General features: G+C 38.9%; 4 protein-coding genes across 4 annotated transcripts; 1 reads left to right on the plus strand and 3 right to left on the minus strand.

Moving 5' to 3' along the window:
• Positions 1-1,183: 1,183 nt before the first annotated feature.
• BATDEDRAFT_32995 (uncharacterized protein) lies at positions 1,184-3,310 on the minus strand. Its single transcript, XM_006677326.1, has 3 exons — positions 3,135-3,310; positions 2,848-2,910; positions 1,184-2,049 (listed from the first exon to the last, which is right to left on the minus strand). Exons 1-3 carry the CDS (start codon positions 3,288-3,290, stop codon positions 1,204-1,206), a joined length of 1,065 nt encoding a protein of 354 aa, XP_006677389.1. The 5' UTR covers positions 3,291-3,310; the 3' UTR covers positions 1,184-1,203.
• A 252-nt stretch (positions 3,311-3,562) lies between these two features.
• BATDEDRAFT_9861 (uncharacterized protein) lies at positions 3,563-5,362 on the minus strand (the record flags this gene model as incomplete). Its single annotated transcript, XM_006677052.1, has 3 exons — positions 3,563-4,056; positions 4,120-4,581; positions 4,717-5,362. 3 exons carry the CDS (start codon positions 5,360-5,362, stop codon positions 3,563-3,565), a joined length of 1,602 nt encoding a protein of 533 aa, XP_006677115.1.
• A 1,353-nt stretch (positions 5,363-6,715) lies between these two features.
• On the plus strand, positions 6,716-11,116 carry BATDEDRAFT_9944 (uncharacterized protein; the record flags this gene model as incomplete). The annotated part of the gene is made up of 12 exons (XM_006677060.1): positions 6,716-6,988; positions 7,109-7,207; positions 7,317-7,596; positions 7,735-8,281; positions 8,386-8,497; positions 8,603-8,932; positions 9,018-9,152; positions 9,240-10,047; positions 10,243-10,496; positions 10,604-10,737; positions 10,819-10,895; positions 10,995-11,116. Coding segments are annotated over 12 exons (3,171 nt in total), but the record flags the coding sequence as incomplete, so codon positions are not given.
• Positions 11,117-11,503: 387 nt separating this feature from the next.
• BATDEDRAFT_10325 (uncharacterized protein) lies at positions 11,504-12,432 on the minus strand (the record flags this gene model as incomplete). Its single annotated transcript, XM_006677105.1, has 3 exons — positions 11,504-11,776; positions 11,874-12,110; positions 12,259-12,432. The coding sequence occupies 3 exons, from the start codon at positions 12,430-12,432 to the stop codon at positions 11,504-11,506; spliced, it is 684 nt and encodes a 227-aa protein (XP_006677168.1).
• Between the last annotated feature and the right edge of the window lie 274 nt (positions 12,433-12,706).

Below are 12,706 nucleotides of genomic sequence, written 5' to 3' on the forward strand. Positions count from 1 at the left end.
GACTGTTTGCAGAGCAGACTATCTGCTACAGCTGCAGTACTATTGCTTCAAGAGCATGTAGCTAGCTATAATATGCTCAATGTTTAAACCCCAACTAGATGCTGCCGCGGCATCACTTCAATGGATGTGTGCCTCTTGACTCTAGGGCATAGCTGATAGTTTCTCCATTGATATGCATTTGATTGGATAAAGCAATCTGGCAAGGGAATAACAACTACTTCAATTCCCTTCAGCCAAAACCATACGCCAGGTAATAGTACAAAATACCGAGCGGATATAAACTACAGCTCATACAGCATTGCGGCTAATATATCACTCGACAGAAAAAAAAAATTCAAAACCTGGTATGCAATGCTGTATCTGTGGTGACCAACTTCAACCCATACAACATTCAAAAATCTAGTCGCTGGAATTGGAAATACGCATCTGGTGATTGTTTGCATGATTTGCAGCGCTTTATTGATCAGCCTCAAGCTTTATAAATATTGTTGTCATGATGATGTTTGACGCAATTTGAATCATTATGCAAGCACACTGATTCTTGATAAAAATATCCCTCAGTATACTATCATGTTCATGAAAAACATGATGTCATTTAGCCGTGCAAACAGTTGTGTGATTGGTTGGGAAATGAGTCAGAACTACTCAACATCATCAAACAAGCAGCTGTTACAGCCTTTTGGAAACAAGAGCTTTCGGTTTGTAAAATTGCACGATTGGTTTAGACTAGCATAGAGTGTATATATGGAATGCTGAAGATCTTGTCGGAACAAGTCCAACATCAAGCTTAGTAAACAGCCGTTGCTGGATCAAATGAGTGGCATTGTCCTGTATCAAATCGAAGAAAACAGCGAGTTGAACAAACTGATCGTGCTGACAAATCAGATTATCGCCGCGATACAGGAGAAATAAGCGAAAATGTCAACTCCTTCAAATCATCAAGCAATCTACCAATACTTGCAAAACAACATCACCAAAAGTGATGATTGCTGACAATTTCTCACCCATATCCATTCTCATTCCCTCTGGTGCTAGCTGTGATTGGAGTATCATTGACAAGATATGAATCAGCTCTCATACTACGAATCGTGATAAATCTAGTATCATGAAACTTGCTTCCTTCAATATGATGTTTTCACATGATAGAGTAGTCTATAAATAACAATACAAACATAGAATTTTTGATACATAATGACACTTGATTTATTTTTTGGATCGGCCAGAGTGGAAGTGACCCAATCCAAGTCTAGACAACAGACGTTGTGTCAATGACGGATCTTCTTCAGTAGTCGATGGTGCAGTCTCCGCTCTTTCAACTGACACGATCTTTTCATTTGACCCCAGTGCAGTTTCTGTGACTGGCGAACCAATATCCACAGTTTTTTCAGCATATGAAAATGAATCAACCGCAGGCAGTTCTTGACGAGGTAATTCGGCAGGAGCTACTACACCTTCCTTGGGAACAACCTTGAACGTGTCTGTAACTGTAAACCCATGCTTACCAATAGTGTCAAGGTATTTAGGACTTGGGTTCCTGTTTTTTTTACGAACCTCGTCCACCTCCGATTGATATCTATGTTGCCGTTCAAAAAACTCTAGTCTGGGAATCAGATGGGCATTTCGAATATCAGCTGCGCGAGATTTTGGATACGATTGCAAACTCTGACGCATTTTTATCAACTGCTTATAAATGCCGACTTCCTTGAGCGTTAGCTTATGTTTTTCTCTGCCACTCATCTCTGTGCGCTCCGTGAGTTTAAACACACTCATCTCCTTGCCGGTAACTGGGTCAACTAGTTTGATAGTGTCGCGTCTGTATTTGGCTCCCTCAACCTTATGCAGCTGCTGAAGAACCTTGTCACCAAACACTTTGGCGGATCCATACACAAGATCGTTAGGGTTATTCACTAGCTCTATAATGGCTTTTGGTGCACGATCACTGCCAGGTGAATTGTAACCATTGCGAACAATGCGCATATAGCCGCCATGAATGTTACGATATCGCTCAGTAAGCACCTGCATCAATTTTGGAACAACAATTTCTTGTGACTGATTTATGAACAGACCGGTAACGCAAAATTGGCCAGATTGACATGTCCGTATCACCGCGAAGCAGCAGATTCACCAATCAATTGTTTTCAAAAATATTAATATTCAAACAGTCAAATACGATTAATAACTGAAAATACGCAGGCTAAACATAGATATTTACAACTTTGATGGTCGATACAGTTACAGTCGTATTCACGCAAAATGAAACACAAGAGTATCATGGAATGATGATTTTCATCAAATTTACTGGCCATTGTTTCTGAATTTCTTGGCAAAATTCACTGGTCTTCCTCATGCTTATTTTTATATAAGCAGTTGAACGAGTGCTCACATTACAGTTCTAGTAAATCCCACTCTTCTTTGGTGCAAACCAACATTGAGTGATTAGCGTAGAAACAACAGTTGCATTCTCGAGATATTCTCTTGAATTAGAGAGCAAACGTATGTATGAGATTAAGACACAAAAGTTTATGAAAAGCTGTATTGACAGCAATCAAACCCAGTATCTGAATTACAATGAATCTAATGGTCGTAGATTGTATGGCTATGTCAAATGAGGATCATCTCGGCTCAAAACTATAACGAGTATCGTATGATGGATGCTGTGTTTTGAAGAAATGGTGCAATCAATTTCTAGTAGAAAAGCTTATTGGGTATTCAACCATTGCATGTTTCAGTGGTAGATAAATACAAGTGATCCATTTTTACGTGAATATGACTGTAGTAGCATAAACACTCGACTCAACAACAACCATAGAGTGATCTGCGCAAAAATCTATGTTGATAGCAACTTACCCGAAGAGAGTCTCTAGCAAACTGCCAGTCCTCGCTGGTTCCTCTTTTTGCTCTGTTGATCAACTTTACAATTAAAACAGACCAGCCGGCAATTTGATCAGATCATGACAACATGCATCAAGAAACAGCGATGAATACGTTAGTATCATTATCCACATTAGCCAGCACTACATTCCCACTCTCTCGAATACAACGCTTTCGTATATTCAATAGTTTTATCTTGGTTGCCTCCATATACTCCAATCCCGTCTGGCTTGGCTTTATAAAGAAAAGAAAAATCACTCAACTGCCTCGAGTTCGTGCTTGACAAATGTAGCCTTTGCAACAGTGGTAGTGATCCGTTCATGATGAATGAGCTCAGTCATCATGTTACGCAACAAGTCCTTACGATGCTCTGGAGTGCGTCCAAGCTTCTTCTTCCAAAACCGAACACCATGCTTCATAATTCACGATTTAGCAGCAGGTTTTGGTTTGATGTTCAAGTTCAAAGTCGGTAGAATTGCGCTAATGACAAATTTTTGTCAGCACCCATAATTCCACTTTCATTCTATATCTAATCTTCATTGACAGTCCATGCTGTGTCTAGTATAGTCATTGAACATCACAATCAGTCAGGACAGACTCTTGTAAAACAGTCAAAACGGATCTAACAATGTACAAATAGGCGTAGACTAGAACTAGTTTATTCATAGTTCAGCAGTTGGTACAACTCCAATCATGCTGGAAACTGAGGAGTTGATAAACCATCCAAATACACTGCAGGTCCATTCGACTTGATATCAACAAAATTAGCAAGCTCTAAAGGAAAAAGCTGCTTGTGTTGTGATACAGAATCGAGAACTTGTTGCACAGAAATCGAAGATCCACGACCAACAACCTGAGTCGAATCTGTCGATAAATGATCTTCTTCTCCTAGCTGTAAAAGCTGATGTATTTCCTGACGTGAGATCCACGGTACAGACCGGATGTCTGCATCTTTGACAGAGTTACAGTCATGCCGCTTGCAATTTGATTTATAATGAAATCCTTCCAATTCACCACCTGTATCAAGCAATGATTCAGATGTAGACTGAAACTCAGACGAGGAGTGACCTGCAAACGACTGCGTATCTGTAAAAGCTTGTGTATGATTATGCAATAACCCTAAAATTGCTGGGAAAATAACCTTGGAGATACCACTGCCCCATAAAAACTGAAGATGCTCGTATTCTATTTTATACCAGTTATTAATAACACATGGCTGTGAGAAATACAATTGATTCAAAGTGATACCTTCAATTTTAAGAATATACGAGGGCATTGGAGTATTTTTTAAAATATAGTCCATGTCCGGAAGCGTGTCCTTTCCTCCATATATGATGGCGATAGGAGTCTGGATCTGCGACGTGGGAAATCGTGGTATATGATAACCCTCGACACCATTGGGCATCATTGGTGGAAGATCATCATACATCTGAAATCTCCCAGTTTTCATAATCTGAAACCAGTGCACAACAATTTTGACAGACGAATAAGAATAGAGATGTCTATACACAATATGCTTTGCATCCATATAATTTGCCTTCCAACCAAACAAAAAGCGACAGGCCATATCGATGATTGAGGAAAATGTTTCTGGAGAGAGAATGCTTTGCCAAAGCAATGCAGATGAGAGTAGCACTCTGTGTCCAAATAGCAGGTAAATAAACTCTGGAGATACGTGAACAAGCGAATCAATTGTTTTGTTTTCTAGTCCTAAATAGGTTTACATTGTAAAAACAGTCAGGGCCATACATTTAGTTTCTACTTACCTTATAGTGACAATAAAAACCATGCATTGACAGCCATGCTGCTTTTATCAAAAATCAATTCTTGAAGCGTAATCCTTACCGTGCGGTTTTGTGGCAGGAGCAAGAGCAATGAATAGATTAATTTGGCTATTTAGCTTTGTACTAAGTGACAATGCAGCAAATCCCTGCGCCGTGCCCTGAGAGAATCCAATATATGTAAGTGATGATACGCCAGTAACCTGGAGAATATACTCAATCGAGTCAGGTAAATCGCAAAGAGCTAGCTGATCCATAGAAAAATCCCAAAACCTTTCTCCGTTTGGTTTAAAACTGGTATGCTTGCAGGAATATTTGTTGCCGCGTGTATTTCCCAGCCATACATCGTACCCAGCCTCTGCAAGTGTGATAGCCAGCGAGGAGGTTGGATCTGGAGAGCATACCCATACTTCGGAACACATTAGAAATCCGTGCCATAACAGAACAACGGGTTTTGTAGGAAAGTGTGATACATTGGCCAAGCCACGCTCTTCTGGTTGACTGGCATCTGTAGTGCTCCAACTAGTAGCGGTAGTACTGTTTGCAGCAGTACCGTTAGCGCTCTTTGATTCTGATAAAGGCCGATCGCCAGACATTTGAGCTGATCTAGGAATGTTATTTGCACGAGATCCAGGGATACGATGCAAGTTCAAAATATAACCATCCTTGGTAGTAACATAATGAGACTGAAATGGCAGTTTCCTATGCATTCAATGATAGTATTCAAATTTATATAAGCTATATGCATCATGATAAGCCATGTTTAATATTCCAGCAATTGAAACCAACAAGGCATGACATTTTTCAAGACAAAAAACTCCAGTTCAATTAAACTCTTGTTCAGATTAAGTTGATGCTATACCAGTGGGTTACTAACGCCTCTGTAGTGTCCAATGTCATGAATTGACGCTCTGCATGAATATCAGTTTCTGGCCGGTCAATTAAAACATCCTCAGCCGCATGTCGAGTAAGCTTGCATCGTATGTATTCTGCCAGCCAGTGCAAGGGAAGGACAGAAAAGATGAAACGCAAAATATGCTCAATGACCAGGATAGAAAAGGCAAAAAACAAACGCAAGTAATCGACTATACTCATGCGTCCGAGCACAGGAATATAAAACATTCGTCCCATTGTAGTTATAGTTGGTAATTACTGCAATCAAGCATTACAAGATAACAAGCACACCCTCAGGAGTGGCTTTGTTATCTCGTTCAACCGCACCAACATTTTAGCCAGTTGAACAAGCAATTCTAGCTTATTTCTCCGAACTGCGTACACTCGAGTTTATTGCCGCATATTCATCTTATAATCACGCATTGACTCGTTTTTAGTGGTTTCATCGTATCTGCATTTGGAAATGAACACAGAAAACAATGGCGACGCTACCGATAAACTCACTGCCAATGACGACCATTCTGTGCAAGATATGGATGGTGTAAATGAGCCTAACGTTGACTATTCAGACCAGAGTTTGTTAATTGAATCCAACTTAGATAAGCCACGACGCCCAGTAGCAACTGGTATAGATGCACTTTTTTCGCGAGTTGAATGTGACAACAATCAAGACTATTCACAGAAACAAAATGAAGCCAATGCTGCTGCCTTGCGCACTCAACAATCACGCCTGACTGCCGATAGCATTGCTGCTGGTGCAAGTGCTGGTATCGAGGAAAAGGGTCGGCTTGCACCTTCGCTGTTTGAAAAGAAAAAGAGCGCTAATGCAAACAACACTGTTCATAATACTTCTTCACGCAAACGTAGATTTGATGCCTTCAATAAACACGCCAAAGGCAAATTACTAGGAAAAAGTGACAATGCGAGTGATGAAGATGGTGCATCCGCCTCCATTAGTAACGACAATCTTGCATCTTTAACAAATCATACTAACCAAGGCGATACTGTGGTACACATTGACGCTCCACCTGATCCTGAAACCCAAATGCTAAATGACCGTTTTGCTCTGCTGGATCTGACAAAAATGGTACTGTTTGATTTCTGTTACTTTTTAAAACTGTGCCAAAAGCTAATGATTTGAAAATACTGCTTTGCGTGCTATTATTCAGAACGACCATTTGCTGAGTTTTGAACAGTTGCTGAGTAAATACAAAACAAAGGCAAATGCAAAAAATCCCCGTGCATCAGAAGGGCTAACCAATGAAGACGCAGCACTACGAATCAACGATCTAGGTGCCAATAAGTCTACTTCACCAAAACGAGTCCCACTGCACGTCAAATTTATGGAGTGCTTGACCAGTTTATTCAACATTCTACTATTCTTTTCTGGTGCTGTTTATCTTGTTTTATATGCTATCAATCCAACAAATAATTTTGAAAGTGTATGTGTAAACGACTGGCATCTGCATGCAAGACCATTATAGCAATTTTGTGTATAGATTGGAAAATTTGCTGATATTGGGCTTGATGTTTGAAATTATATGGTGCGTTTATAACACTAGGTTTGGATCGGCTGCACGCTCATTGCAGTAGCATTCATTTATGCCGGAATCGAGTTTTATGAATTACAAAAAATCTCTGCTATTTTGGAATCTTTCAAGGTATGTCGCAACCTCTTTTAGAGTGATACGGCATTATTTTAGCTTTACTTTTAATATATTGACATCAGATAGAATACTCATCATTAACTCGTGTTGATTTGGATCTCAGCTCATGATCCCTGCTCAAACATGTGTTATTCGATCCAGCAAAAGAATCATGATTGAATCAACACTTCTTGTACCAGGCGACATCATTATTCTACAAAGTGGTGATAAAGTACCTGCTGATGCAATTCTATTTTATTCTACCGATATGCAAGTTGATATATCAAGTCTCACGGGAGAAAGTGAGCCACTTTCCCGTACTCCCAAGCTTGAAGGATGTCCTGAAGGCACAGATCCACTCGATGCTCCTCAAATTTTATTTAGTACAGATCTAATCGTATCTGGTATGTAAAACTACTGAAAATCATATTTTGGCTCTGATACTGCTTTATGCACCAATTTGATGCAATTTTCTGAAATATTCTCTGCTGTAGAAAAGTATAATATTAAATTCGTGTTTTAACCAACAACTGTGTCTGTAGGCGAAGGATATGCGCTTGTTGTTCAGACTGGAAAACACTCCATTATTGGAAAAATTAGTAGACTTACACAGCTTGATAAACCAAGAAAATCGCCGCTATCCATTGAAATTAGGCGATTTTGTAAAACCATTTCAATCCTTGCTGGAATTACTGCAGTACTCTTTTTTTTCGTAGCACTCCTTCGTGGCAGAAATTTCACTTATGCTGCGACATTCAGTATTGGTATCCTGTTGGCATGGGTTCCACAAGGACTTCCACTTACCGTTACAATGGTTCTTGCAATTTCTGGAAGACGGATGGCTGATCAAAAGGTTCTTGTCAAAGACCTGCACGGAGTAGAGACACTGGGTGGGATTACCATGCTGGCAACTGACAAAACTGGCACGCTCACAAAGAATGAAATGACTGTGATGGATATGTGGACAAATGGGACGCTTTTTTATGCTGGTCCCGGCGGTGCAAAAAATGCACCTAAAGGAAGTCGTGTCATGCGTCTTGATGAAAGTGGTGTAGCTCAGATTCTTCATGTATGCGTGACCTGCAGTCGGTATGTTCCATGTTGATCACTCATACTTTCTACATGTCACTTTAGTTCAGAGTGTGTGCTCATATAGTTTTCAACCACTTTATTGACGAACATCGCATATATAGAGCACGGTTTGAAAACCAAGAGGGAAAAGTTGCAGATCGAACCATTATTGGCGACGCAACAGAAACCGGTCTTCTTCGATTTGCTGGTGAAAAGCTTGCTAATATTGACAAGGTAGGAGAATGCACACGAAAATCAAGGCTTAGTATTCATAAAACTGTATGTTGGATATTTAAATAAACTAACTAGAATTAAAAAATGCTACACAACGTATTATAGTTGCCAGAAATATATCCCAAAATGCTCGAGATCCCATTCACATCAGAAACCAAAACATACATTTCAATTCATCGAAAATCGCATTCACATGGTGGGTTGACACTACATATGAAAGGAGCACCAGAGCTAGTATGGGAAGCGTGCACGACAATTTGGGCAGACGGAAAGGCACAGAAAATTGACGAAGTTTGGCGTCTTAAATATGCTGCAGCAATGGAGACTTTGACTCGAAAAGGAAGTAGAGTATTGGGAATTGCCATGTTGCAATTGCATGGAGACAAGTATCCAGATAACTGGAAATTCAGTGTCGAGAAAAAAAACTATCCTACGGTAAGCCTATTTACTCCCAAATATTGCTTTTGCGAATGGAAACTGAATGCATGGTTGCTGATTTGGCGTTTTGGCGTTTTAATAGACGGAGCTCACTTTTCTTGGTTTAATTGGTATGGAGGATCCACCAAAAGATGGTGTGGCCGAAGCAATTGCTACCATGCGAACTGCTGGGATAAAAGTAGTCATGATTACTGGTGATAATCCAAAAACAGCCGAGGTACATATCCAAAATACATCATGGCTACCGTGCCAGTTTTTATTTTGATACGTCCTACTAATTTAGTCTATTTCTCAATATCACTAGGCAATTTCTCGTAAAATCAATCTTGTTACCATGTCTACACTCCAAAAAATTAATGGACCTGAAAATTTACCAATTAAAAGTCCGTCAGGCAAAGAAGCCATTATTGTGTCTGGCCGAATGATTCGACATCTAGGTGACGATGATTGGTTAAATATCATGAGCTATGATGAAATCATTTTTGCACGGACTCTTCCATCGGATAAGTTGGATATAGTTAAACGTGCGCAATCCATTGGTCACATTGTAGCAGTGACAGGAGATGGCGTCAATGATAGTGCTGCTTTGAAAAAGGCAGACCTTGGAATTGCCATGAACAAAACAGGCTGCGACATTAGCAAAGAAAGTGCCAAAATGATTCTTTTGGATGATAATTTTGCAAGCACCGTGCGTGGTATTCAAGAAGGTCGCCTCATCTTCATTAATCTAAAAAAAGCCATTCGATACTCTCTTACACACATTTTGCCGGAAGTGATTCCTTATCTTTTATACGTAGTTGTTCCAATTCCGCTGGCTTTGACACCTCCACAGATTCTTGCCGTGGATCTTGGGTTTGAACTTATGATGACCATGTCTTTTGCGTGGGAGCCGGCGGAAGATATATCTCAGCTTATGTCAATGCCGCCACGATGTCCTGTAACCACACAATCGGCCTTTGCAATGCACAATATTATGAAGCGTCGTCAAGATATATATACGTCTAGTAGTTTTAACATCAATTCATCAGTCAGCAAAAGTAACCTTTATCAATCCAGTATTAATATGGTTAGTATGGATCAGCAGATTAAAAAGAAAAAAACAAATCGCATTGGTGACACGGAAGAAACTGAGCAATACAATGATGCGATGGATTCAACCATGCTACTCAACGAAATTGGCGTTATGGGAGATGCAGATCCAAACCTCGAGATGCAAATCAAAGTATTAAATAAGCGTCTCAAAAACCGATATGGAAAATATCTACAAGAAACAAAAAGCATTTTCACAAGTATCGAGTACTGGAGAGCTCAATACGAGGACTGGCGCGAATTGACTGCGGCTCGCAAGCACAATGATCGACTTGTTGATAGCGAAGTGCTCATGTACTCGTATTTAGAGGCTGGACTGATTGAGTTTGCCGGTGCATTAACAACTTACTTTGCTGTGTTTTGGTTTTCGTTTGGTGTAAGCTCGGCCGATGCACGTCAAGGTCAGATTTACGGAAATCGTCAATGGAAACCTCACAGTCCATCACTAATTCTTGAAAGTGGAGTAGAATTTGTAAGTACCAATCATTTTAATACAGAATTTAGCACATGCAACTAATTCAGTCTGTATTTTACTGTACTTGGCTAAATTGTATATAATCGTCACTGATGCGTGCTTAGTTTGGACCAGAGCAATTCGAGGCACTCAAGCAAGTGCAAAGTGTTTATTACTTGTCGATATTTATCATTCAAATCTGGAATTTGTTTGCATGCAAATCACGTTACACACTTCCTTTCCGCAGAAATGTGTTTTCGTAAGTGTTTAAATGTACCAAGGTATTCTATCATCTCCAATAATATATAATAATATTGGTCTATTTGGTTTTTATTATTAGAAACAAAAACACATGGTTTTCAATTTTAGCTGGTACTTTTTTTGCAGGGATTATTGTTTATACTCCAATTACCAACGGTTAGTGATTACTACATTAAGCATGATGCCTTTAAAACGCCCAACTTGTATTATTAACCATATAATCTAATGTTTGATGAACCTGTATTTAATATTTAGCTTTGTTTTTAACGTCCATGTATTTGGATCCAATATTTTTGCTTATCCCAATGTCATTTGGAGCATTCTTATATTTTTACGCAACATTAAAGCTTATTTTAACTAAATATGGTAAGCTGTAAATCAATCTACATTTTACAATTTTAACACATACGATAATAATGTTGATGTCTAACCATACTTGTGCGACTAACATAAATGTTTAGTTTATTTTTCAAACATATTCTCTAGATTCCATAAAATTCCAACTCTTCCGCAAAACTAAAGTGGCAATTCTCGCTTAGGTCATGCAAATATATCAATTTAAACCCACCAATTATTTAGTTTGATTATATAGAGCTTAAACTTGTCTATTTATACAACTGATTGCATATACTTTTTTGAAAAAACTACTGATATGTTTTTGGTAGATCTAAAAGGCTGATTGCCTTGTATACTGCTACTTTATGCATAATATATCAAATAATTCATTCAATATACATTTTGAATAGATCGAGTAAAAACAAAGTTTAGCAAAACAACTTCATGTAGCAATTTCCACAATACGGCTTTCCATTACGCTGCTTATATCCTTGACCGTCAAGATTAGTCTGACAAAATCCACACGTAAAATGCATAGGATGGTACTTTCGATCTCCAATCACCACACATCTCCCAATAATAGGCTTGGTACAAACATTACAGATATTCGATCCTTTTTGATAGTAATGAAACTCACAGAATGGTTTGCCACCATAATCGTAAAATCCTTCCGCACCAAGTACAATGTTGCACGATTCTTCCTAAACAAGATTAATTTAGACAAAACTGTGATTAGATGGTATTCATATTGGTATGGTCAACATTTAATATTGTCGCGAGTTGAATTCTAAAACTTACAGAACATACGAAGCAATGTGTGTGCCATTGTCTTGTCAGTGCACTGATGATTTCACCAAGAATAGGCTCTTGGCATAATGCACATTTTTTGGCAAACAACATTATAAAATCATCTTCGCAATATGCTTTGCCTTCATATTCCTGAAATGTATCATCTGCTTCAAAGTTTTTGCCGCAATGAGAACAAAAGAAATGTGCACGGTGAAACGTCTGGTTTAATGCCTCGATGATTCTGTTCTATCAGTTAAAATACGTTTATATCATTTGAATTATTTCTTTCGAGATAAAATATTGGTTTACATAATAGAGTGTCATGATAGACGATTGCTTTTTAATGATTCAAGCAAAAATCCAATAACATCAAATGAGGAAATAAATCACTTACATCTTGAATGGGCTCTTTGCAATATGCACACTGAGGGCTAAATTTTTCATGATAGTGTTGTTTGCAAAACAGCTCATTGTCTCTTTCAAAGCATACAACCCCACGAAGATTTCGGCGGCAACTGGTCTCTGAGCATATAAAATGTTCAGCATGATAGTATTTTCCTTGAAGCATGACTCCTCCACGAATGATTGCAGATCCACAAGCAGAGCAAACCCTTTCTACTTTGTGTATATTTGAAGTAAGAAGTGGTGATCTGATTTCGGTATTTAGCGATACGTTGCTGGTTAGTAGCCCTGTAGACAATGTCGAATAAGATGTTTCAGGCTGCGGGGTGTCTAGAAGAGATGAAGATAGAGTTCTTGAAGGACGAAACGAAGAAACGCGTTCAGATAATGGTGATTCTTTCAGTGAAGATGTAGAGTTGGTGGATGGAAACCTGCTGTGT

This window comes from Batrachochytrium dendrobatidis (assembly GCF_000203795.2).
Source record: "Batrachochytrium dendrobatidis JAM81 unplaced genomic scaffold BATDEscaffold_3, whole genome shotgun sequence".
NCBI classification, from domain to species: domain Eukaryota; kingdom Fungi; phylum Chytridiomycota; class Chytridiomycetes; order Rhizophydiales; genus Batrachochytrium; species Batrachochytrium dendrobatidis.

What these genes read in the sequence shown, in the direction of transcription:
- BATDEDRAFT_32995 (XM_006677326.1), bottom strand. Translation starts at nt 3,290, where the DNA reads ATGAAGCATGGTGTTCGGTTTTGGAAGAAGAAGCTTGGACGCACTCCA. An exon ending in TCAAGCACGAACTCGAGGCA is followed by an intron (nt 2,911 to 3,134) that starts GTTGAGTGATTT and finishes TTAATTGTAAAG; the next exon opens with TTGATCAACAGAGCAAAAAG. An exon ending in TTGCTAGAGACTCTCTTCGG is followed by an intron (nt 2,050 to 2,847) that starts GTAAGTTGCTAT and finishes TTCATAAATCAG; the next exon opens with TCACAAGAAATTGTTGTTCC.